General features: G+C 36.3%; 2 protein-coding genes across 2 annotated transcripts; one reads left to right on the forward strand and one right to left on the reverse strand.

Annotated features, from left to right (window-relative positions):
- Positions 1–909: 909 nt before the first annotated feature.
- On the reverse strand, positions 910–19,463 carry LOC116288420 (tudor domain-containing protein 5). The gene is made up of 24 exons (XM_089024859.1): positions 19,108–19,463; positions 17,990–18,322; positions 15,267–15,469; positions 14,850–14,906; positions 14,117–14,264; positions 13,771–14,023; positions 13,422–13,488; positions 13,248–13,328; positions 12,816–12,877; positions 12,009–12,078; positions 11,829–11,915; positions 11,454–11,624; positions 10,719–10,839; positions 10,076–10,127; positions 9,577–9,668; positions 8,935–9,025; positions 8,731–8,845; positions 7,150–7,229; positions 5,670–5,738; positions 4,958–5,069; positions 4,819–4,848; positions 3,910–3,995; positions 2,729–2,865; positions 910–2,117 (listed from the first exon to the last, which is right to left on the reverse strand). The coding sequence occupies exons 1-24, from the start codon at positions 19,364–19,366 to the stop codon at positions 2,041–2,043; spliced, it is 2,853 nt and encodes a 950-aa protein (XP_088880985.1). The 5' UTR covers positions 19,367–19,463; the 3' UTR covers positions 910–2,040.
- Positions 19,464–19,762: 299 nt separating this feature from the next.
- Positions 19,763–24,668, forward strand: LOC116288421 (uncharacterized). Its single transcript, XM_031695208.2, has 7 exons — positions 19,763–20,010; positions 20,089–20,166; positions 21,302–21,367; positions 22,089–22,159; positions 22,563–22,653; positions 23,045–23,120; positions 24,061–24,668. The coding sequence occupies exons 1-7, from the start codon at positions 19,863–19,865 to the stop codon at positions 24,563–24,565; spliced, it is 1,035 nt and encodes a 344-aa protein (XP_031551068.1). The 5' UTR covers positions 19,763–19,862; the 3' UTR covers positions 24,566–24,668.
- The last annotated feature ends 642 nt before the right edge of the window (positions 24,669–25,310 follow it).

The raw sequence follows: 25,310 nt of genomic DNA on the forward strand, positions 1-25,310 counted from the left end.
ATAAGTTTGCCGATGATATATCGAAACCTAGATCTATAGGTTTTTGGTTGAAAGAGACCCCGAGGAAAGTAAGTGAGAGTGATAAGAATGATAAAAACCAGCATAGTAAAGCATAGCGAACTCGATCGTGCGTTCTAGCTAGGGGATTAGTAATTGGCGGATGCAGGCTCGAATTTGATTGGTTCCTGCTATAGCATAGGGCCCGCAGTTGTTCAAAGCAGGATTAGTGCTAATCCTAGGTTAATAAAACCTACGGATTAATCCTGGATTGGCAAAGACTCAGTAATCGGGTTTTAAACAATGAAACAGGGCCAAAGTGACCAATACAATATCAGTGGAAGTAATTACTAAAAAAGGACCCTTCCGACCTATGACATGCAGTAAAGCAATAACTGGCCGGCTGATAAACATAGACACGAAATTGATAGCTCCTCTATCTCTTTCTTCTCTTTAAATTCGTTAAGCTAGTGAGACGTAGCAACGGTAACTAAGGGAGTCAGTACCATGAATTGAGAAGTTTCATTAAAAGTAATGTTTCAAATACAAGTTGTTGTATTCTATTGGGGTTTCAAAATCCTCGTGGAATTTCAAATACCTCGACATTTGAAATTCCACATCTTATACTCTTTTTGTTATGTTTGTTTTTATTTCAAAGTTCTAGTACTTTGAAATACTCTAAAGTCCGAGTAGTAGAAGAAGTACTAGAACTTTGAAATGGGTGCGGTCGTATTTGATGGGGGTTTTAAACTACTGCACGTGGTACAAATAAAAAACCCTGGTTGGTCAATGAGCTCATGAATAATTAATGAGTATAAGATCGCGAGTTCGAGTGACGGGGACCGAAAGCTCTTCACAGCGGCTGCACAGGAGGCTAGATTTGGCGCCAAAAAATGATAACGCAAAAACAAGTAAATCAAAAACAGTTGCTTTATTGTGAAGAAAAATCAACTTCCAGCAAAACATGGACTATAAAAACACTTGTAACTTGATCATAACTACGGTCAATTCAAAAAACATTGTCCTTGTAGAGCCTCGCTCAGGTCTACTGGATTGGACCGCAAGTTACAAGACGTAATTAAAGGCCTTGAGTTAGTACATTGTGTATGGCTTTTCTTTTGTAAAAAAAAGTTGTATTATTGTACTGTATTAAACCGATTTGGATTCTGACTGTTAGAATAAGTAACAAAATGCAGTAAGGTATTGCTTATTATCAATAAGCTAAATGAACCTAGTCTCATTACGTACCAGTCTACAGTAATACTCACACTGCCCTCCATCAATTATATACATTTTTTCTCTCCATTAATGGTTTAAAAACCTTCCTAATAAACAACCCCAATCTGCATTTTGCTACGTTACTGCTTCCAATCTGAGCCAAAGATTGTCATTGTCCATCAAAACAAATCAGTTAACGTATTTAAACACGATCACGATTTGTCAAGATCTTTAAAACTGTAAAAGGAATTTAGAATTCAAAAACGACTAAGCTAGTTTCTGAAACTAAACTAAAACATCTCCGCTCATGGCGTTTTATTCATGTCTATGTACAATATTTTCTTGGTTCATATTATAACTATACTATATTATCTAATAATTACGCCTCATTGGTGATTATATCACTCTATAAAATAATTATCCTTGCAGCACAAGACACGTTATTTTGATATTGGTCATATGTACAGTTCGCGTGACGTCACACCAAAGGATACTGACCATATGGACCTTGATCACACAGCGCCATGTTATTCCCATGACAATAAAGACCTTTGTTTTACCCTGCGTAACCTGGTCCCGAAACGACTGAATGCGAGGCCACACGCAGGATATCCATTGTTTCAGTCAACATGGCTGCCGCGTGATAAAGGTCCATGTATGTGTGCTGATGAGGGAAACTTAAAACAATAACTTTTATTTTACGATTGCAAAAGGAAATTTGCATTAACGAATGTAAATGATCCAATGAGAAGGGAGAATACTGCTATTACAAATCACTGCCATAATGACAGTTATATACTTGCACTATGCCGAAGGACACTTGATTCAGGTACATTGCGCATTCAAATGGCGGTGATTGGAGGAAGCCTTCACGACTGGATACACACGACCATGCTCAGTATCTGAAAAACAAATCAGTACAAGGTTGATGTTCCTTGCTCTTATTCTCATGCGATGCAGGATCTGAATAGCCTAATCTATTTCATTTCATTTCATTTCTTTTTTCTTTTCTTTTCTCTTCTTTCTTTTTTCTTTTCTTTTTTTTCCTTTCCTTTTCTTTTCTTTCCTTTCCTTTCCTTTCCTTTCCTTTCCTTTCCTTTCCTTTCCTTTCCTTTCCTTTCCTTTCCTTTCCTTTCCTTTCCTTTCCTTTCCTTTCCTTTCCTTTCCTTTCCTTTCCTTTCCTTTCCTTTCCTTTCCTTTCCTTTCCTTTTCCTTCCTTTTTTCATTCTTTCTTTCCGATTCTTTTTTTCGTTCGTTCGTTCATTCATTCGTTCGCTCGATGCAAACACAGTTCAAACACTGAAATTTTCACTCACGCGAGAAGGCAGCCATATTGGCGTACCTGAAAATAGAAACTTTTTAGAAAAGAGAGTTTAAGGTTAGAAAATGTATCGTTTTGGTACACCAACATGGCAGCTGTGACGTCACGCGAAAACGCTCTACAGGAGACATCTCCCTTGAACTCGGCAAAAATGCAAATCATCATTAACAATTATATCACAAATAAACTTACTTTGATCGTCTTTCTCTTTTCTCGATACTTCAAGTCTGAGTTTTTCTATTTTATTCTCAACTTCTACTAGTTCTTCTACAGTATTCTGTGCAGAACATGAGCCAGACGGAGTCATGAGGGATTGCAGAATGCGCTTTCTAAAAATATATTTAGAGCTAAATTTAGACCTCAATATAGTCGTATTTGAAAGGACAGGATAGAATAGACCTATCCCGAATTCGCTTGACTGACCAAGGAACAATGGTTTGAAGTCGAGACTGAACTTGATTCTTGATTCATCAAGTTCAACCTCGACTTGAAACCATTGTTTCGTGACCAGTCAAGCGAATTCGGGATAGGTCTATTAATGAAGCATTATCATTCTTGTTACGAGTTAAGTATTTGAAAGTTTTCAAAGCTCCCAACCAAGATCATATCCTACTTCTTGGCGCAAAATCTGAAAATAAGCTTGACAGTCTTCAGACTTATTCACCCAAAATGGCGTCCATTTCTTTCTCTTTCTCTTAAAAAAAATCTTTATTTAAGTGTCTAGTCGGTCTAGCGCTTTCGCACTAATTGGGTACACTTTTCACTCACTCACACACTACCACTACATTCAATGTTTTATACACACAACTCTCAACTTACATGTTGATTTTTACGGAAGGAGAAAACCGGAGAACCCGGAAAAAACCCTCGTAGCAAGGGAGAGAACAACACATCAAACAAACTTAAGTCACATGAGACAAGGTATTCTTCGAGTTACGATTTTCGAGTTACTAATTTTTCGAGTTACGCGCTCGGACACACCCATGTTTTGGGGGCCACGCCCACTTTGACATCTGTGCGTAACTCGATGACAAACAGCGTTGAAATCAAACTCGAGTTACGTAACTCGAACCAACAGATTGAACCTTATTTTTCGAGTTACGCGCTATTTCCGTAACTCGATTCTAAAAGTGAACAAATATTTTTTCGAGTTAAGCTAAAATCGTAACTCGAGTTTTTCCTTCTCTCAATTCACATATGATGTCCACAGGCAACCCGAACCTTTGGGAAAGACGTACGCCACCCATGCTAACTATGACTACGATGACCAGTTACAGATGATGTAGTTTTTGAGATGAGAAAAAAGCTACCTCGTTTGTCCAGGTAAATGAACAACAAGAGGTGAACACCAAGGCTAAGGTAAGATAAGATACCTTCTAAACTGCATGGCTTGAATCACAAGTCTTAGCTCTTCTACTGCTAGTTGTTCGGTATCTGTACTGAATCCCTCGTCTTGACTCTAAAATACGATCAAAAGGAAAACTTATCACGTTGTCGTAACCAGTTGCAAATGCGTTAATAAACCCAGTCATTTCAAGATCGCCCAAGAAAAAGTTGAAACTATTTCATTATGACTGTACAATCATCTACATGAGTACCAAGTAAAATATTAAATAATATTCTGGCAACCAAAACTGGATACGGCGGAACCATTTTATAATAAATTAAGTGTTTTCAACGTCTTGGGACATCTTTCTGGTCAGACCAGATCTCACTATTGGACTTCCAGGTGATCTCGGGGAACGTGCGCAAAGGATTGTTGTAGTTGATCAGGCGGTCCTAGTTTCAGGTTTTTCTTGATGGGCTGTCAAAACGAGATCACCTGGTAGTGGTACAGACGTGTTGTCATGGTGTGTGTGTTATACAGCTATTTCCTACTTTCACATCCCCATAATACTTTGCGTCTTTGGGGGGAAACCAGAGGGTAAAGACCCACTTATTTTGCTGAAAGCTGATCAGACAATGTTGACAATACCTTGTTTGGTATCCAAAAACAAAATGAAGAAGTAAAAACAGAAAAAGATAGAAGCTTGAAGACGTTTAAGGTAAATTTTAAATATTTTTTCGTAAGTCAATACATTTTCCGTAAGACCAAAACTCTTGGTGATCTGTACACGCAAAAATAACTTGGAATAAACTGATAATCAGTATTGTACAGATAAAAGCAGGTATAGTATAAATTCAATTAAGAAACCTTTCAATTTGGGACAGTTTTTTGAATGGTTACCCCCAAAGACGCAAGGCATTATGGAAATCTGAAAGTAGAGAATATGTGTTATTACCTCTGAGTCAGCAGAATCATTTTCAGTCTCCTGAAATAAAAACATATAACGAATAATCAATCAAGGTTCCCGGTGTATGTATACAGCTATTGAACAAGACTGATGGACAGTTTAAAACATGTCTGTCTGTCACACGTACCGATACGAGCCAGTAGTCTTCACCTTCGTTCTCAAACTGTCTTATCTCAAGCTCTACTCGTGAAACAAGTTCCTCTAATGGATGATTAAACGTGTTGAGTATCTCTGGCAAGCTGAAAAAATGAAATAAAATATTTATAAGATTATAACTACGCTGGTCTTACAGAAAAGTGCATTTCCCGTATGTGAAAAGAATGTACAATGGAGGCAAATGATGGAATAAGGGACGAACCATTAGATTATTGAGGGGGAGGGGGGTGGGGTAGCGCAAATCTCCAAGATCCTGTACCCTAGCACTACTTACATGAAGTATAGTTCAAAACGAAAAGAGAAATATCGAGCAAACACACACACAAAAAACGCGGTACAAAAATAAAATATACCTTATTCCACTTAATTTTCGCGTCACTTAATTTTCGCGAATTTCGCGATTTGAAAAATATCGCGAAAATTAGATGTCGCGAAAATAAAGTCAAGCGAAAATTAGGAAGCGCGAAGTGACTTAGTTTTCACCTAAATTGGAAAACCGCGAAAATTAAGTGTCGCGAAATATCGCCATCAAAAAATCGCGAAATTTAGGAGTCGCGAAAATTAAGTGGAATAAGGTAGTGCAAAACCAACTCCCTCAACCTCCCCCTCAATCATCTAATGGTCCATCCCTCCCTTCCCAAGATAAACCAAGGAGAAATGCACTACTTCTGATTGGTATTTACCTGGTCAACGGATATAACGTTACAAAAGTACGAGGATAACCGTCATCAACCATGCCTCTCACCTCATATCTATTGCAATAAATGAAATGAAAAAATATGCGATTAAAAAAGAGTATTAGATTGGACTAGCCGTTGGTTGTGGTCCCACATTGAAACTACCGAAGCTCTATACCCTGTATGTCTTTAAACGTAAATTAACCTCAGACACACTAAGAGGAAAATGTGATTATTATGATAATAGTACAAGAAGCTAAAACAGTCTGAACATTTTAAGTACTTAGGAGTGAATATCGATAATCGTCTTAATTGGAGCAAGCATGTTTCTTACATATCTTCTAAAATTTATCCAAAACTTAAGATGCTAAATAGGATTTCATCTTATTTAAATAGAAATGTACTGTTACGAATATACAAACAGACTGTCCTACCAATATTAGATTATGGGAGCATAGTTTAGGGAGACTGTGGGAAGCAGAATGCACAGCGCTTAGATCGCCTTCAAAATCAGGCAATGCGTATCATTTTATCACGTGATCGCAAAACTTGCACTCAGGATATGCGTACTAAGTTAGTTCTTTTAACTTTATCTAGTAGGGCGCGTTTTTTAAGACTTCAATTAGTTTACAAAATCATTAATAATATAAACTGCCCAGATCAGCTAAAAACTTACCTAGTGAAAAGATCGGACTTGCATAATAGATCGCTGAGAGATATGACATAACTGAACATACCAAAAACATCTTCCAAAATGGGGCAACTATCATATAAGTTTGCTGCTGCTAAGGATTGGAATGATTTGCCTAAGGATTTGAGTGAACTTAGCTCTTTTTCCATTTTTAAAAACAAGCTTTTTAAGTATTTTTTAGATTTTGATAAAAAAGAGCAAAAGTGTACTGTACGATAGATTTTTTTCTTCTTCATATACTTATTTCATTATTTAATTATTTAACCAATAATCTACACTGAGGCACGAAAATCACGCGTTTTCAATATATCTTTTGTAGCCTAATGTTTCTGTTTCGTTTTTCTTTTTCGAGCCCTCGTATAAACAATGCATATATATGTTTTGTGGGCGCGGGGTTTTTGTGTTTCTGCTTTTAAGTTCTCAATCGCAGATTTTAGTATAGATTTTTATAGATTTTATATTGCTGATCAGCGGTTCATACCAGCTGTTCTATCGTGTCTAGCTGATCGGTTTTTTAAATCAGGGTAAACAAAGATATTATTATTATTATTATTATTATTATTATTATTATTATTATTATTATTATTATTATGAAATGCCGAAACCCCGGATGAAAACTCCTTAAAGTAACGGGGAAGGAAGGGGAGAGGAAGGGGAGTGGGCAGAAAAGAGCAGGAAGCAAAGTTTTGATTGAAGAAAGGCTTTATGAATTGAGCAGTCTGACCCCAACAAACCTACAATACCAAATCCTGATGAAATTATCTATTGACTTCGATCTACAAAATAGGCACTTACTTTACTAACTCTTCCATTAGCTCACGATCTTCATCAGCAGACAAAACAACTTTGGGAATGGCTAGTTTCTTTTGACGGAGCTAAAGAGAGTACAATAAAAAGGCACTTAATCGTTTTAAAAAGCATGACTTTGAAAACTCACGTCGTCTGAGTTAGAAAGTGAGTACGGGAACAGATGAGGGACTCTAAGTAACAGAAATCATGGAATTTGAAACGAATCACTTCAAATCAAACTGTTAACAACTTCATACAAGAATTTAGAGAGGAAAACCGGAGAACCCGGAGAAAACCCTCGAAGCACATGAGAGAACCAACAAACAACTCTAGTCGCATACGACACCAAGCCTGGCAGGACTAGAACACAGGTCACACTGGTAAAAGACGACACATTAGCAACGCACGATACCAGTGCTTTGTGAAGAGAAGTTCTAATTCGTCCACCAAGGGAAAGCTGTTGCGCGCAACACGGATAGTGTCTCACAAGCAACAATATTTTTTGTGTAAATTGATCTTTTCATGTTGTATGAAAATACGCCAATAACAGGTGGAACAGACTGAAAACGGGCTAGAAGTGGTGTTATTCTACTAACATAACTATCTGTATTACCCTAGCTACATTAGGTAAAAGCAGTGGTGTTATTCTACTAACATAACTATCTGTATTACCCTAGCTACATTAGGTAAAAGCAGTGGTGTTATTCTACTAACATAACTATCTGTATTACCCTAGCTACATTAGGTAAAAGCAGTGGTGTTGTTCTACTAACATAACTATCTGTATTACCCTAGCTACATTAGGTAAAAGCAGTGGTGTTGTTCTACTAACATAACTATCTGTATTACCCTAGCTACATTAGGTAAAAGCAGTGGTGTTATTCTACTAACATAACTATCTGTATTACCCTAGCTACATTAGGTAAAAGCAGTGGTGTTATTCTACTAACATAACTATCTGTATTACCCTAGCTACATTAGGTAAAAGCAGTGGTGTTATTCTACTAACATAACTATCTGTATTACCCTAGCTACATTAGGTAAAAGCAGTGGTGTTATTCTACTAACATAACTATCTGTATTACCCTAGCTACATTAGGTAAAAGCAGTGGTGTTATTCTACTAACATAACTATCTGTATTACCCTAGCTACATTAGGTAAAAGCAGTGGTGTTGTTCTACTAACATAACTATCTGTATTACCCTAGCTACATTAGGTAAAAGCAGTGGTGTTATTCTACTAACTTAACTATCTGTATTACCCTAGCTACATTAGGTAAAAGCAGTGGTGTTGTTCTACTAACATAACTATCTGTATTACCCTAGCTACATTAGGTAAAAGCAGTGGTGTTATTCTACTAACATAACTATCTGTATTACCCTAGCTACATTAGGTAAAAGCAGTGGTGTTGTTCTACTAACATAACTATCTGTATTACCCTAGCTACATTAGGTAAAAGCAGTGGTGTTGTTCTACTAACATAACTATCTGTATTACCCTAGCTACATTAGGTAAAAGCAGTGGTGTTATTCTACTAACATAACTATCTGTATTACCCTAGCTACATTAGGTAAAAGCTGACATACCATTGAGCGCAGAACGTCACTGTCCCAGAAGAGAGCTGATATATCTGCACTTGTTAAATAAGGCTTCTTGTGGTAGTTGATAACATGAATAGTACACATGTCTACCAGGTTGATTCTATTGGATAACATTATTTAGTCAACAAAATGTTTCTAAGTAGAGTAATATAACAATCTTTTGATTACGGCAAAATCATTTTAAACTACCTTTTCAAATAGTATTCTTCCTGGAAATCATCGCCGAGCTCTTCACAGACTTGTTTGATGAATGCCAAATCGTCACTAGCCACTGCATCAACTGACAAATAAACATCACTATTCAGAGGTGAAACTTAAATCTACAGATTACATTGATCAACAAGAGACTACAATACATTATGATCTATTGATAGCAAGTGGCCATGTTGTATTAAACACACCTTCATCTACAGACTACATTGATCAACAAGACTACAATACATTATGATCTATTGATAGTAAGTGGCCATGTTGTATCAAGCACACCATCTACAGATTACATTGATCAACAAGAGACTACAATACATTATGATCTATTGATAGCAAGTGGTCATGTTGTATCAAGCACACCTTCATCTACAGATTACATTGATCAACAAGAGACTACAATACATTATGATCTATTGATAGCAAGTGGTCATGTTGTATCAAGCACACCTTCATCTACAGATTACATTGATCAACAAGAGACTACAATACATTATGATCTATTGATAGCAAGTGGTCATGTTGTATCAAGCACACCTTCATCTACAGATTACATTGATCAACAAGAGACTACAATACATTATGATCTATTGATAGCAAGTAGCCATGTTGTATCAAACACACCTTCATCTTTATCTTTTCTTGACACATCTTCTGTGTGCTGTTCTGGCATTCTCTCTTGCACATCTTGCAGATGATTATCACGACTAACAAACCTATCAGTTAAGTCATGGTAAGATTGTAGTTAGAAGAGAGTTAAAAGGAAAGGAAAGAAAGCCAGCTGGTCTGAAAGAAAATGTTAGCCAATCAGAATCGAGAAAATTTGCAATCCTGAGGTGTCATCTTTCCTCTCAAAATTATGGATTTCCAGGCAATGAAAGGGGGAAAATAACGTTTTTAATACACACTTGATAACAGTGACACAATAATTCACTAGTTTTATATTTTTATTGCAATGGCAGGCTTTTTATTATATTTTTGGCTGATCAATATTCATGACACCTCAGTTTTGCAGTGACATCATTTCTACATCACTATTTCAGATCAGGTGGAGAGAATATAGCCATACAATGTCTACTGCTAACACTATAGTTGAGCATGGCTATAGTAAACTACCATTTACCTGTTCATAAAAGATTCATTGTTGTAGTCAATATTCAACTGCAGTGGGAATTCTGCAAAGAAAATAATAAATCATATATGAGCTAATATCCTATCCTTATGCTATAGAGAATACAGCCTCAGAATGAAGGAATTATCCAACGTTGGTCCAATCTGATGTACTGTAATTTTTTTTTTACAAAATGAAATAAAGATAGCTCTGCAAAGTTTTACGACAAATTCGGATGGTAAGCCACATAATCAAATTGATCTCATTTGTAGAAATGCCCACCTAAAGTCTCATGGATATAGTACTCAAATAAGATACAATCATGTAAGGCATCAGGGGAAGGAAGAGGGTGTAAAACTTCAGCTACAATCAAATCTTACTGACTATATACACAAAGCGAAACCAGAGGAGGTCCAGCAACAGTTTTCAGAAATGCTATATCCTTGGCCCTGGGGATATTTTTGGACACACAAAGGGAAACAAGAAAGGTACATGTAAAGCAAATGCTGCCCCCTTGGAACCCCGCCCTTGGATCCCCCATTAGATATTCCATGGTATGGATTAATCTGTCATGTACAGTAGTTATGGTATGGCTAGTCCTAGCCATTATGAAATCCATTAACTTTACATTCAAGACAAACAGGCCTTAACAAACCTGGTATTGTTGTAGTACAGCTGGATATTGCAGATGCAATATGTTGATTAAAGAATTGCTGTCCCTCCCTTGCAGGGGGTAGTCCTGGTGGGTGACGGATAGTTGTGCTCTCTGGATTACACTGAAATTGAAGATTATTCTACACTCAACTCTACTTAATCACTAAACCTTAAGTTATTTAAGGATTAATGTGCTAGGCGATGTACCATGAAAGCTTTCCTAGCTTTTGTTTTTTTTTTGACATTGATGCAGTTTAAATCTAGACTCTCCACCTTAATGAAATATCAAAATATCAATGTGAAGTGCTGATACCTGATAGGTTAGCGGTGAAGAGCACAATTCAAAGTTCTCAAAAAGAAATGAAAAACTTGTGGAATGAAGTGTCCATGGTAGAGCACATACTGTATGTAGCACAAGTGCTTTAATTTATATCTAAATTTACAGCTGTATTTAAGGTGGAACCAGACTAATTGTTTAGTTTGGTTCCACCTTAAATAAATTAAATTGCAAAATTAAAATATTTCTTTTCAGAAAACAAAGCATTGTGTCATAACTTTAGGTTCACCCAGTGAAAGATCCAGGCTGTTACCTAGAAAGTGCATCATATAGCGTTCTTTTGATTATATTTGACCTTGTCCTTTATTCAACTCCAAAAAGGGATGGCTAGCCACCCAATCCACCTCCTGGATCTATCCTTGATTACCAGTGTGTTACAGTATCTATATCATATATTACCTTTTCAATGGCATGTAAAGGTTGGTTGGAAAAGGACTTGTTGACAGGGGAGTCATGGCTGACAGGTGAATCAGGACAGAACAAGGCATAACCTTCATCAACCAGTAAATCATTGATATGCACATCTTCTTCTGATGTAGTATCACTAAGACAAAGACAGAGTTTCCCATCCTAAGGAATGCAATGCAAGAGTTAATCAGATAATGATCATCATGGTACTGAGTCAACTGTATGTAAACATATAGTCTAATAATATGATAAAAAATTCTATATTCAAATAATATCCAAGTATTGCATAAAAGTCATCTTAATTTGTGAATAAGACCATGAGCTTTACATTTAAAAAAAAAACGATTTATACCGGTCATATCTGACCTTAGTTCCACAAAGAAGACCAAACAAAGCTTTATAATTCTTGGTGAGGTGGTAAAAACGATGACAGCTACCAGGAGACCATTCATTCTAAACAATTGATAGGACAAGTATAATAAATATACATTGATATTTAAGAAAGCTTAATCATGAATAAAATGATCATTATTTTAAGTATATTACCCCTTTAAGTGGTTTAATGTAGGCCAGTTGTGAATAAACGGCTTGACCAGGTAGGTTCAAGAATGCTGATCTAAAAAACAATTACCAGAGCTTAAGGAATTCTATTTATTTAACAAATATGAATCCTGTGTCAGATGGTGTCAGCCTTGTGCTCCGTTCACTAAATAAAGCACAGTTTTCTACCAATCAGCACTTGCGTAGTATCCTAACTATATAATAACTAGAAATATAATTCCTGTGTTTCAGCATAAGATAATATGTAGAATGACTAGTCTTATCTGACCAGTATACTTATTTCAATAATTTTCAGTATATGAATAGTGTATAATTATTAATAATATGTAATAAATATTAAGCAAGGGCATCCAGATATCAAATGTTCCAACTACTTATCAATGTCTTGATGGACCTAAAATATTCTACAAATTACAGTTTCTCTTCTTTTGAGCATCCTCAAGCTGTAATTTGTTCCCAAAAGGCTTTAAGCTAGGACGCACAGTGCAATAATTGTGTGCAATGTTGTTGCAGGCAACGTTGCTGAAGTTGGATTGTTTTCAGCCAAATTGTGTGCAACAAATTGCATCATGTGACATGGCTTGCAACATTGATTGCCTGCAACATTATGTGTTTTGTTGCACACTGTGTGTCTGTAGGTTAAGATGACCCTCACTTTTGTGGTTAGTTTATTGACAGAAATAAGCAATGCTTGCAACATTCATCTTGCACCCCTGACATAAACCCCTCCCAAGACCAAACAGTACAGGTATGTATTAGTAAAATATAATCACATAGTTACTCTGTACATACCTCAGAATTCTGAGTTCTGACAATGTCACTCTACTGTTATTACCATAATCAACATAAAAAACCTGTAATGAGGAAGTAAATGAATCAAAACTTCAATCACCCAACAAATACAGTACCTTCTTGAAACTAAACCACAGGAAGCCCAATCCCCTCATGAAGCAACTCTTCTCCCCCAGCCCCCTCCCCCTCCCCCTGGCAATGTTGAATGGACCAATGCTGAATCATTAGCCAAAACAACATTGACAAAATTCTGGAACTAGGGGGATTTATAATATTCTCATAAGATTACAAATTAAGCACAAGGGTACTATTGGTTTATTTGCCAATTGTGTTACAAACATGTACCAGAAGATACACTGTAATGTTCATTGACGTCCCACTACTACATAGCAATGCCTCTCATGCATATTTTCTATCTGTACACAACCATACCTCAATATTCTGCATGGAACTGACACCAGTAATAACAGCTCTAAACCAGTCTTCAAAATCTGCACTCCAAGCACAACAAACCTAAAATAAATTTTTATAGTAAACTTTACTGACAGAGAAGTACAATGCAGATCAAATTTGTTAAACTTCCTTAATTGAAGGTAATATTCTCACCTGTCCTACAGAGACAAGCTTCTCAGGCATGTTATACCTGTCACCTTCTGAACCATTATAAAATGTGCTGAAATGTGATATTTCAAGCAAATCAGTAAACAATAACTACATTATAACTGAACTGTATGTGCATTTGATGTAGGGATTGCAGTGAGGTGCGAACTCAATTCAATCATTCTGTAGAATCATTCTGTACATGAATTTGTGTACATGAAAATGTAATTTAACTTAGAGAAAAAATCTAAGACTGTTAAGCCGCTGGGTAACTTCATTTCGTTTGCAGTAAATTATGCTTCTTCAGAGAGCAAGTGAAGAAAAAATTCATTTAAAAAAATTTGGAATAATTTACCTTAGATCTTTACCAATTGCTTCTAGTTTTGGCCATTCATCAGTAAAAATTATCCAGAAATTATTAGGATCAATGCAGTGGGAAATATAGACACTGAAGTAACCTGAATCAGGAACTGTAAGCTTCTTGAAGTATGTGCCTTGTCCTACACCATCTTGTATATTAGATCTGTGTTGTTGTTGCCTGCATAAATCATTTGGTTTTTCATGCTTTTGTGCAGGTTGTGCTGTATTCGATGCCACTGGGTTGAGCTCTGATGACAAACAAGACAAATACTTAGGTACAAGTTATATAGGCCATAAAGAAAAAAATAATAATTCCACACAATGAACCTTATGTGCAGTACCTTCATAGAAGTCTTTAGTGCTGTATAACAGCCAGTCTCCAGTTTTTGTTGGTCTTTCTATTCTTACTCTATCTGGCATTGCATCAGCTAACTCAACTACATTTGTAAATCCATAGTCACGCACTCTCAATTCCTTGTCAAAAGCTTTCTGCATTAAATATGTTGATATCATATTGAAAAGTTAGTTCAGTCTAAAAATAAAATGGTTATAACATATAATTATAATAGCAGTTGAGAATACTATATGGTTCTAGTAAGGAGCATGGACTAAACTTGAAATGTACCGAAGAAGAACCTTCAAGAGGTAATTGCTGATAGAAGACAAAGTATTGCATAAGTTAGTACTGTATAGAGCTTCAAGTGTCTAGACCATTGTTTGAAGAGAGATCACATCCTTATGGTGTTTTATTGGGAAACCAAATGGTAAGTTCTGATCAGTTTTGTTAGTAATAATAATAACAGTAATCATCAGCATCATGGACTTTATTTAGACAGGGTGATACGTGAAGTTTGCCAACCTAGCACTGATAAACTTGTGGCCCTCTACACGTATGTTTAAAGTCTCCAAGTGAGACGGGAACACTGTTTTATGTTGTCATCCAAGCCACTGCAAAGGTCTGACCATTTGGAGATATTTCCATTGCCCAACTGAGTCAACCAGGAGGCAGTTTACAATGAAAATAAAATGGGAAAAAAAATAAATGATTACAAAAATGTAAGTCCGAGCAGTTACCTTGTATTCAACAGGTAGGCGTGCTGCCCAAACACCATTGGGTCTTTTGCATAAGATCTACAACAAACATTGAGAAGAAGAATTTTAATGTAAAAAAACACATTATGGAAACAAATTATGAAGAATAAAAAAAGGAAAAAACATGGAAATCAGTATCAAATAAATCCAACCCAATAAATTAGAAGTAATTACCTTATGTGTATCTATGGGCATACAATTCGATAAAAAACTTAATACACAAGACATATGTTTTTATCATATATCAAGAAAATTAATTTTTGTTGCTTTAATTAATATTTACTATTTCATCCAACAGCCTGTGGTCTATTTAATAAATTGCAAATTATTCATTTCCGTTATTTGAAATTTTCATTTTATTTCCAAATTAATGAACAATAAAAGCCAACTGCAATGTACCTGTGTAACTTGGTTCTTGAGTTCTGGACAGATTCCTGAACTGGAATCCAGTAAATTCTTAACTTTATCTATAAGTTTGCTAGCAATTTCAGATTGGATTTTTAAGGGTGCAGTTGAATTGGTTCTTGAGTTGTCACTGATTACACTTGACGATCTAGATGTTGGTGGTGTTGTTTCAGTTACATTATGAAGGTTACTAATTCCTATAAATATATAACAACAACAAACTTGTTACACAGATGATAAAATGTGTTAAATAAGCCTAATGTTTAACTGCATGATGGTGGGGCTAATTAGGATTTACATATTTGCATTTGCATACACTGTATTATAAAGTGCACCTAACCCCTGATACAATATTTTCAGTATTGATTCTATATAAAGTAAATAGTTGAAGGGTGAAATATTTCTTCATTTTAATGTTGAGTCTTTAAGTTATGAAGGTGTATACTTCCAATATGTTACTGACTGTGACGTCACCCTAGGCTTCATTAAATATACACATTTTGACTGGTTCATACCAACAGCTTTTAAAAAGAATCATTATTATACTCAAGGTTTCCACAATGTTTATTGAAATCTGATGTCTCATAATGGCTAGTGTTTGGTATAAAAAATTAAAACAATACACTCATAACTTAAAGACGCAACATTCAAATGAAGAAATATTCCACCATGATTGAACTATTCACTTTATGTAGAATCAATACTGAAAGTATTGTATCGGGGGTTAGGTGCACTTTAACACTGTTACTGTACTGAGGCCAATTCATTTGCCATTTATCATTCAATAAACTACTGACAGTAGACATGCAAAAACTTAATTCCCAAAGAAGGGGTAAACAGATTTTTAAATAGTATTTGATACATCTGAGTGAAATTAAGGAAATAGACTGGCCAAGAGTAATTAGTAAAAACATTTTTTTTCTGATTTTTAAAAAAATATAATAAAAATACCATTGTAATTCTTAAATGACCTTTAGGGAGGGGGTGGGGATGAAATACAGTTGCAGTAGTTATTGTACATGTATTAAATTTATGATACCACAAAAAGTAATCAATGTATCATAGAAGTTGGTCTTGATCAACCCCTCATTTTTATGACATGTGACAGTATCTGCACCGTGCTCACAACATACTTTGGCTTTTGATTGGATGGAGAATAAATCCTCATACAATGACATTGGTTTGGTACATGCCTTTTCATAGTCATACCAAGTGTGACTGACGTCATGAGTTTTATCGGAAATGATTATTAAAAGACATATATGTTTACATAGAACAAAGACCAATTGATTCATGTAATAATTTAATAATTAACCTGTCATATGAGTTAAGTAAGTGGACACGAGACACGTTTAACATAGTTCAAGTTTGCAAGCAGCTAGACAAGGTATGATTTTACTTGTATTATTTAAGGAATTATTGTATTTTCTTTAAGCTCTATCGCGATTATTGTATGATTGCATGTATGTATGATTGTCAGGAAGATTAGTTAGCAATTTATTTCATTTGATTTATCATAGTTTTACGATTGATTTAACGACAAAGATTAAAAGAGATCAAGGGATCTAAAGTGTCTAGTCCGATCGATCCGTAAAATAGCCTAGCCATAACTGAGACAGTTACACCAAGGCTAACTACATGTACTCTATATTTGATAGATTAACAGTAGCTTACCATAGACTCTATATCCTCCTCCCTTCATAGCCATATCAAGACTAACTACTCTATATTTGATAGATTAGTGTAGTGTTCGCTATGTTTGTGAAGAGAAATAGTCTTCATAACCAACAGAATTAAACAACTTTACTATTTCGAAATCCTCACATGGCACACTTACTAAAGTACGCATGCGCGTGCTAGTTAATTCCTTAGGGGGGGTAGGGTCATTACAATATGCCGATATTACATTAGCAGTTGCTTACCATAGACACTATATCCTCCTCTCTTCATAGTCATACCAAAACTACTCCATATTAATTTGATAGATTAACACTTTGCTTACCAAAGATTCTATATCCTGGTCCCTTCATAGCCATATCAAGACTAACTACTCTATATTTGATAGATTAGCAGTTGCTTACCATAGACTCTATATCCTCCTCCCTTCATAGTCATACCAAAACTACCCTATATTTGATAGATTAGCAGTTGCTTACCATAGACTCTATATCCTCCTCCCTTCATAGTCATACCAAAACTACCCTATATTTGATAGATTAGCAGTTGCTTACCATAGACTCTATATCCTCCTCCCTTCATAGTCATACCAAAACTACCCTATATTTGATAGATTAGCAGTTGCTTACCAAAGATTCTATATCCTCGTCCCTTCATAGCCATGTCAAGACTAACTACTCTATATTTGATAGATTAGCAGTTGCTTACCAAAGACTCTATATCCTCCTCCCTTCATAGTCATATCAAGACTAACTAAATACTCTATATTTGATAGATTAACAGTAGCTTACCATAGACTCTATATCCTCCTCCCTTCATAGCCATATCAAGGCTAACTAAATACTCTATATTTGATAGATTAGCAGTAGCTTACCATAGACTCTATATCCTCCTCCCTTCATAGTCATATCAAGACTAACTAAATACTCTATATTTGATAGATTAACAGTAGCTTACCATAGACTCTATATCCTCCTCCCTTCATAGTCATATCAAGACTAACTAAATACTCTATATTTGATAGATTAGCAGTTGCTTACCATAGACTCTATATCCTCCTCCCTTCATGTGCTCCATCCTTACAATATCTGAAAGACTTCTGAGCAGATCTTGAAGTGCAGAAAATCCAAGTCTTTTAAAATCAAGGTTGGAATGAAAATGTCTAGAGAACGCCTCACAAAACATAGAGCCCAATATACCACTGGGATAATAAGTTAACAGTTGTTTGATCTTACTCCTGACATAATAAGGAACATCAGGAGTTTGAGCGGTCCGCCTGCTGATGATGACATGGGTTGCTCTCTTCTTCTTGGAATCTTTTTTCTGTTTTGCAACAAGTCTGGCAATGTGTTTGCTAGTATCATCTGCAATACCTGCATGTTAGATATTACAAGTAACGTGTTAGTATCATCTAATGACAGTGAATTACGAAAGAGTCCTTCTTAAAAGCATTGCAGATGTGAGGCTAACATGGAAATACAAAAAAAAAAACACTTTCCTCAATGGAATTTATTGCATTTCTTTTGTATGTCGGTGTTAGCCTTGCATTCAAGACAAATTTAAGAAGGGTCCATTACAAAAGAGCGCCCTTAAATTTAACTCACAGGTATGTAAAAAGCGTTCATGTAACATTGCAAAGTCAAATTTGCATAATTCTTTCATTTAACACTCAAACATTAATTTAGAGCCATTTGTGTGAAACCTCCTGTCAATTTTCAACAAAGCTTATTTTCCACCTGATTGACAGCTGGCACATGCTAATCGATTGGACTTATACACAGAAACCCTATAGCAGAAGCCCACAGAGGTCTCTTGGGTAACGTCCTGAAGACTCCTGGTACTATTGCACAATATTGCCATTTTTTCACTCAGGGAAAATAAACAAAGGTATTTTATGAATGCCAGTAAAAAAAAGCATACCAGGAATGTTTGGTTCAATAATCTTATACTTCATATTACAGTAAAAGGTTTGGTTCAAGAAGACTTCAGCATTAATTCAAGATAAAGGTAGAGGGTGGCCAGGTGGACTACTAAAGACATGGGTATCGTTTTCTTTCCCAAGAAGATATCAAAACCAAAAGCTTTAGCCCCAGTAGTAGGGTAACCATAACTTCTTGTTCCACTGTCTGCGCCATGTTGTGTTTTCTGCATGTCTTACCTTTTAAAATAAGCTCTCCTCTGTCCCAGGTTGTTCTAACCACGTCAGGCATTGCTTTCAGTAAATCTAAAGGCGTTTTATAGCTGAGTTCTCTGTAGGGGAATGGTTTACCAATGATACTAAGATAGTCATTTTGTAGTTCCACAATATTCAACCCATTTGGCGCAGAGATGAGCAGAGCTCTAACATGTCGAGTAACAGCAACAAGAGCATCTTCTTTCTTCTTTTTAATACCACTTGAACTTTCTGACATTGTCATGGCTTGAAGCCCGGTGAAAATTCCTTAAAGCATGAAGAAAAAAAAAAAGATTTGGGACGAAAAGTTTTCCTTCGGAGTTTCCCAGGTTCTCTTCACGTGCGCTTTTGCCGCTTCATGTTTTTGTTGTTGTACGCATGCGTACGCGTGCGAAATCTGTTGTCAAAGGGGAGGGGTGGGGGTCATATTTGATTGGTTCTGATATTTATTTTTTAACAGATTAAAAACACAACAAACAATCAACCTCTTGTTTCTTCTTTAATAAGAAAATAACCAAGGATAAAAAAATTCTTATCTTTCTAACATGTTATCTGTTTTTAAATAGGCTGAGTGAAAGTATAGATAACCCTCCCCTCCCACTATGGTCTTTATTTTTTGATGTTTTCGCGCGCTGGGGAAGACCGCTGGCAGCCAATGACAGCTGTCTCTTACAAGAAGATTTTCAGACAAAACCACACGAACAATAATACTGAACAAAGTGCAGAAGATTCGCCTGGAGATGCAAAATAAACTAAAATACGAAGTACCCACATATCACAACTGGTCGCAGCTTGCAAAGTTTTATCACCCATTACAAGCTGGAAGTATAGACGGCACCGACACGTATCCACATGATAAAGCAATATGGAGGGCATTATTTGCTAAATGTTGGTAGCTCTTTAATGCTCAACTATAGCCTCAAGTATCTCTAGATATATAACAGAGATTGTGTTACCTCTTTCTAGATAAACCAAACAAAAGAGTTGAAGGAAATCCAGACTGTACCCTATTTGTCGGCAGATTGAACAGAGATACTACAGAAGGTGAGTTGAACAGAGCATAGTTAACTATGAACAGAGTCAAATATCCTTAATTATAAGCCTATAAAATCTACTGATCTATTTAAAGTAGCTGTTTGAATGGTAAAAACCTGTCCCTTCTTTCTCCCCCAACCAAAAATCCTGAGTGTTTGACTTTCAGCAATTTAAATATTGCAGAAAACTCATTAATTAAATAGTACAAATTTTGCTGACATTAAAGAATAATGCCAGCATGAGAAATAGGACACAGTTGCTAACTTTAAGCTGTGTCCACACTAGCAGGAGTTATTTGTTTCAAATTGACGGCCACACATTTAGACCATTCACACTTCAATTTAGATCACTTGACTCTTGATTCAAGTTCGACCTGTGCAAGAGGTGGTTACTTTAGACCGATCCAAAGTATATCTTTCTAACTGATGGTGGGAATGGTATAATCCAAACTTAATCACACCTGATGAAAGCGTTGCATGACGACACTGAAAGCGGCTGTACTATTTGGTTGAGTGACATTTTCCTACTCTAGAAAGCGCCCACGCCACAAATTCTTTGTTTTAACGTAACGTTGTCTGGTGGATTTTAACAAAACACTTCTCATTAGATCCTTTTGTACCTGTCCACCAGCATGGCTGCCATGTCTTTGTCTTTTGATCCTCTTGGGAATAGTTGAAAACAACCAATTGTTTGATCAAAGCATTGCAATTTTTTAAAATTAGTTTACTTTGTTGTTCACTACACTCTTTATGTCCATAAAGAGGACAATCTTTTCTGCCATTTTAAGTAAACTCATTTCTATGGATATACATGTACTGTATTTGCATTTAATACTGCTCACTTGTATTAGGTAATTTGCCAATGTGAACAGACTTCTGTTGTGTGTAATTTAGTATTGAGTTTTCTGTAGGAACAAGGAATATTATCAAATATTGCAATCAATCTAAACCAAACTTAGCCTGGATTTAAGTCAGATTGATTCAAGATTAGATCAATCTGTCAAACCAATTACAGTGTAGGCACATCCTTATATTATAGTCTGTTCATGGCATGACCTTGTTCCATTATTTCATAGTTTGATAAAATACAGTCTGGCTGGAAAACCTGTCAATGATGGCTTATTTTTGAAATATTTTATCCACAGCAACTTTGATTAGATGTTTTTCAAAATATGGCAATGTCAAAAGATGCAGGCTTGTGAGAGATGTTGGTATGTATGTTTTTGATAATAGTATCAGCAGTGTGCATGTGGATTTTATCCTCAGTCATCTGTGACCTCACCCACCTTTTTAATTTGTCATTAAATTAGTGCAGAGCTTCAGTTTCAAATAGCCTTGCTGCATTAACTCCCATACACCAAACATTTTTCCTATACTTGGATTAGTGTGTTATAAATTCTTATTATATCTATATAAAGTATTAGTTTTCCATAATGTAGCAAGCAAGTGTATGAGGGAGCAGTGAGCAATAAAAAAAATGGAAAGATGGAGTGGATCAGAATACAAATGATATCAAGCTCTAATTAAGCATGTTAAACATTTTTGGTTTATTGTACTACACATTGTGCAGTTCCAGAAAATATACCCCATCCACAGAGAAAATTGTAAATTCTGGAGGGGAGGGGGTCAGAAATAGAACAAAATTACAGAGTTAGTATGAAAGAAATTGGAAGTTCCTGGAGGTTGGGGGACCTTTTACAAATTTGCTCCTTGGTGGGGGGGGGGGGGGGGAATGATATTTTCTGCAAGTACATATAAAAGGGTTGATACAATAACACAGTTCACAGTTTTTCGTGTAGTGATATAATCGTATCGCTTCACTAATGCATGACTTGCGACACTTACAGCTATACATTAACCCTGAATATTTAATAAATCCTGGTTGTTTTATCCTAATTACTCAGTTGATTGATAATTTTATTGGTTTTGAAGTTACTGGACTCTCGAGGGGATATGCCTTTGTTGAGTATGAAAATGAACGAGATGTTAAGATTGCATATAGAGTAAGTACTCCAACACTGTAGTTTAATTTATTATTGTTTTAATTTATGGTTCCCATTTGTTTATCCCAGTTAACCCAACAATCAGAGAATCGTCTCTCCATTGACTGAGCACATTTCCTTTCTGCAATTATTGAATAATGAGCTATTGTCCAAACAATTTCATTAGTAATTTATTCCTATAATGATGTCAATTGGGTTTTGCTGCTGATTAATGAAACATTTTCATTTACCCTATCCCCTCTGTGACATCCTTTTGTTCAATCTTGATCCATTTCCCTTTTTTAATGCAGCTAACGTTTTAACTGCCATTTCTTCCAAACAAATTATTACTTCATTGTGTGATCAAAACCTTTAATCAGGTGAAATTTCTGATGTATTTTATCCACTTATTCTATGATATCAGGAAATGTACCAAACAGATATTGATGGACATGAAATTCTAGTTGACTATGAGCTTGAAAGAATGCTTAAAGGATGGATACCAAGGAGATTGGGTATGTAGGTGGACTGCAGATCTTTAAACTACAGTAGGTTTATGCAGTCTCATAGTTACCAATAGAGAAAATATCATCACCAAATATTAAACAATTATTGCATGAGATTCAGGATGATATCCTAAATTATCAAAACCAAGGCTGTGTTATCTGCTGATGCTTTGCGCACCGCGTTCACCACTCAGCTGGAACATATTCAACAAACATTTCATGGAGTGATTACTTTGGATTTTAGTTTTTTGATGACATCACATGAAAGCCAAGAATAAAGATTTTATTCTGCAGGAAAACCTACAGATAATACACTGTACATTTATAATGTCCAGCTCTCATGATATCAGGGATTGGTTGAAATGAGATAGTGAGTCAAATGTATTCTTCTCATTCACAGGTGGTGGTCTTGGTGGGAAAAAAGAATCAGGACAGTTAAGATTTGGAGGCAGGGATAGGCCTTTTAGACGACCATTGTAAGTTGAATAAATATAGAATTCCCATATTAATATAAAGTATCTACATTGGTTTTTTTACCCATTAAAGCTTTAATCTTGGGATATTACATCTTGCTTATCAATACCCTGAAACCGCCTCAATGTCAGGGCAAGGCTACTGTAACTCACCGATCAAACCCAGAGCAACATCTAGGCTGATCTAAGTCAGGGCATGACTAACTCACGGATAAAACCCAGAGCAACATCTAGGCTGATCTAAGTCAGGGCAAGATTGACTTAAAGATCAAACTCAGAATAACATCTAGGCTAATCTGAGTCAGGGCGAGATTTAACTTAGAGATCAAATTAGAAGAACCTGGAAAAAAACCTTGAATCGAGGAAGAGACCTAACAAACTTTACTCTCATGTGATGCTGAGTCTGGTAATCAAATCTGTGATACAAGAGATAAGAGTTATGTGCACTAGCCCTATCCCATCCACCCTTCATTCCCTTTAAGGGTCCTAGAAATGAAATGCAGTGTTCAGTTGTACAGTTGTACCTTTGAGATACAACTGTAGATTTACATTGGGATCCCAAGCCTGCACCGCAAAAACTGTGAGGGTTTCCTGTTGAGGAGGCTAAGTTTGTTAAGACTATTTACGACAGCCCAACCAGTACGTATGTATAAGAAGTCTTTGATAATCACTTCGATTGAAACCTGCAAAGATCGAACGTTGATCCAGATTACTTCTCACTCCTCTCTCCTTACCTCTGCTACGTTGCTCTCCTTGGTTTTTCTTTATCCTGACCTCCCAGTACCAACCCCCCTCCCCCTCCCAGTCCCGTCCCGGTTGCTGTATTTGGTACTTTGGAGAGCTCCATATTTTCTAGATCTTCAGTCCTTAGACAAGAGTACATCTAGACTACCGACAACAGAATACTGGGGTAGTTTTCAGCTAATGTTAAACTTTCTTGCAGACCGGTCGAAGTACTGGGACAAGGACATATTGGCAGTAATCATGACAGAGATCAGAACAGAGAAAACAATCGCCCCAGAAGTTTTAACCGGGATAGCCGTGATTACCGCCGTGACAATCGTGACAACCACCGTGACAGTCGTGACTACCAACGTGACAGTCGTGATTACAATCGTGACAGTCGAGATCACAGTCGTGACTACGATCGTGATAGTCGGGATTCTAACCGTAACAGTCGAGATGACAGTCGTGATCGTGATTACAGTCGAGATCGGAGCGGTAGTCGTAGTTTTGATCGTGAAAAGGATAGCTACAGAGATGAAAGACCAAAGGAGGCTGAAGATGAAGTTGATCGAAAACGACGATCCGACACCTCTCGAGATCGTCGTGGAAGCAAACATGAACGGGATAGGAATGAGAAAGATCGACATAAAGAAAGGCGAGATCACAGCCGTCACGATTCTCATCGAGCAAAAGGGGATTCGAGTAGAAAAGACAGAAAATAGAGCCGAAACCTTACAATTAGTTAATGTGGTTTCCAGACTATTGCTATTTACGTCTCTTAAATTAATTTTATATTCAAATTCCTAATAAAATATTCAATTTTAATTTAGTTGTACTGCCGTTTTCTGCGTTTCTACATTATGCATGTACCCTCACCTTGTGATAATATCCTGGTGCTGGTTTTCTCGCAGAGCACGGGTGGTATATGCTGCTAATGTGCTACCTCTAAACAATGGTTTCCGGGTTTGAATCTGGTATATATATGGTATGCACGCTATTATTTAATTACAAACTATTACACAAGCAATCATCCGCTTGACTCACTCCAGTTTGAAGGTTGACAAAGAAATTAAGAGGTTTGTGTCCGCCCCACAACCGTGACCGTGGTGTCGTTAAAGCTGTTTAGAGTAAAGGCATTTAACCAATGAAACAAAAAATACTAGTCAACGCGTAATAGTCAAATAGACAAAAGAAAACAAATGAATTATGGTCTACAAGGGCGGATCAGGGTTTTTTGAAGGGGGGGTCTCAGGGGTAAATTTTGTGAGCAAAGGAATCCCAGTCGCATTTTTACCACAGGAAGCCCATTTGACCTCAGTAATGACAGGGGGGTCGCGACCCCCTGGAACCGCCCTTGGTCTACTAAAGTGTATTAATCTAATATCTATTTCACGGGTTTGATGACTTTACTCTAAAACACCTTCCTCATAATACATACTGATGAGATGTTAGTAGATGGTTTTTGCG

The sequence above is a fragment of the Actinia tenebrosa genome, unplaced genomic scaffold (genome assembly GCF_029948245.1).
Source record: "Actinia tenebrosa isolate PJP-AT-01 unplaced genomic scaffold, QUT_ActTen_1.0 PGA_scaffold9__36_contigs__length_13948895, whole genome shotgun sequence".
NCBI classification, from domain to species: domain Eukaryota; kingdom Metazoa; phylum Cnidaria; class Anthozoa; order Actiniaria; family Actiniidae; genus Actinia; species Actinia tenebrosa.

Coding starts and splice junctions, on each gene's coding strand:
- LOC116288421 (XM_031695208.2), top strand. CDS start 19,863: ATGCAAAATAAACTAAAATACGAAGTACCCACATATCACAACTGGTCG. Junction 22,654..23,044: donor ATGGATACCAAGGAGATTGG/GTATGTAGGTGG, acceptor TCTCATTCACAG/GTGGTGGTCTTGGTGGGAAA. Junction 23,121..24,060: donor AGGCCTTTTAGACGACCATT/GTAAGTTGAATA, acceptor ACTTTCTTGCAG/ACCGGTCGAAGTACTGGGAC.
- LOC116288420 (XM_089024859.1), bottom strand. CDS start 19,366: ATGACAATGTCAGAAAGTTCAAGTGGTATTAAAAAGAAGAAAGAAGAT. Junction 9,026..9,576: donor AAGAAAAGATAAAGATGAAG/GTGTGTTTGATA, acceptor TTTATTTGTCAG/TTGATGCAGTGGCTAGTGAC. Junction 5,070..5,669: donor ACGTTATATCCGTTGACCAG/GTAAATACCAAT, acceptor TCATTTTTTCAG/CTTGCCAGAGATACTCAACA.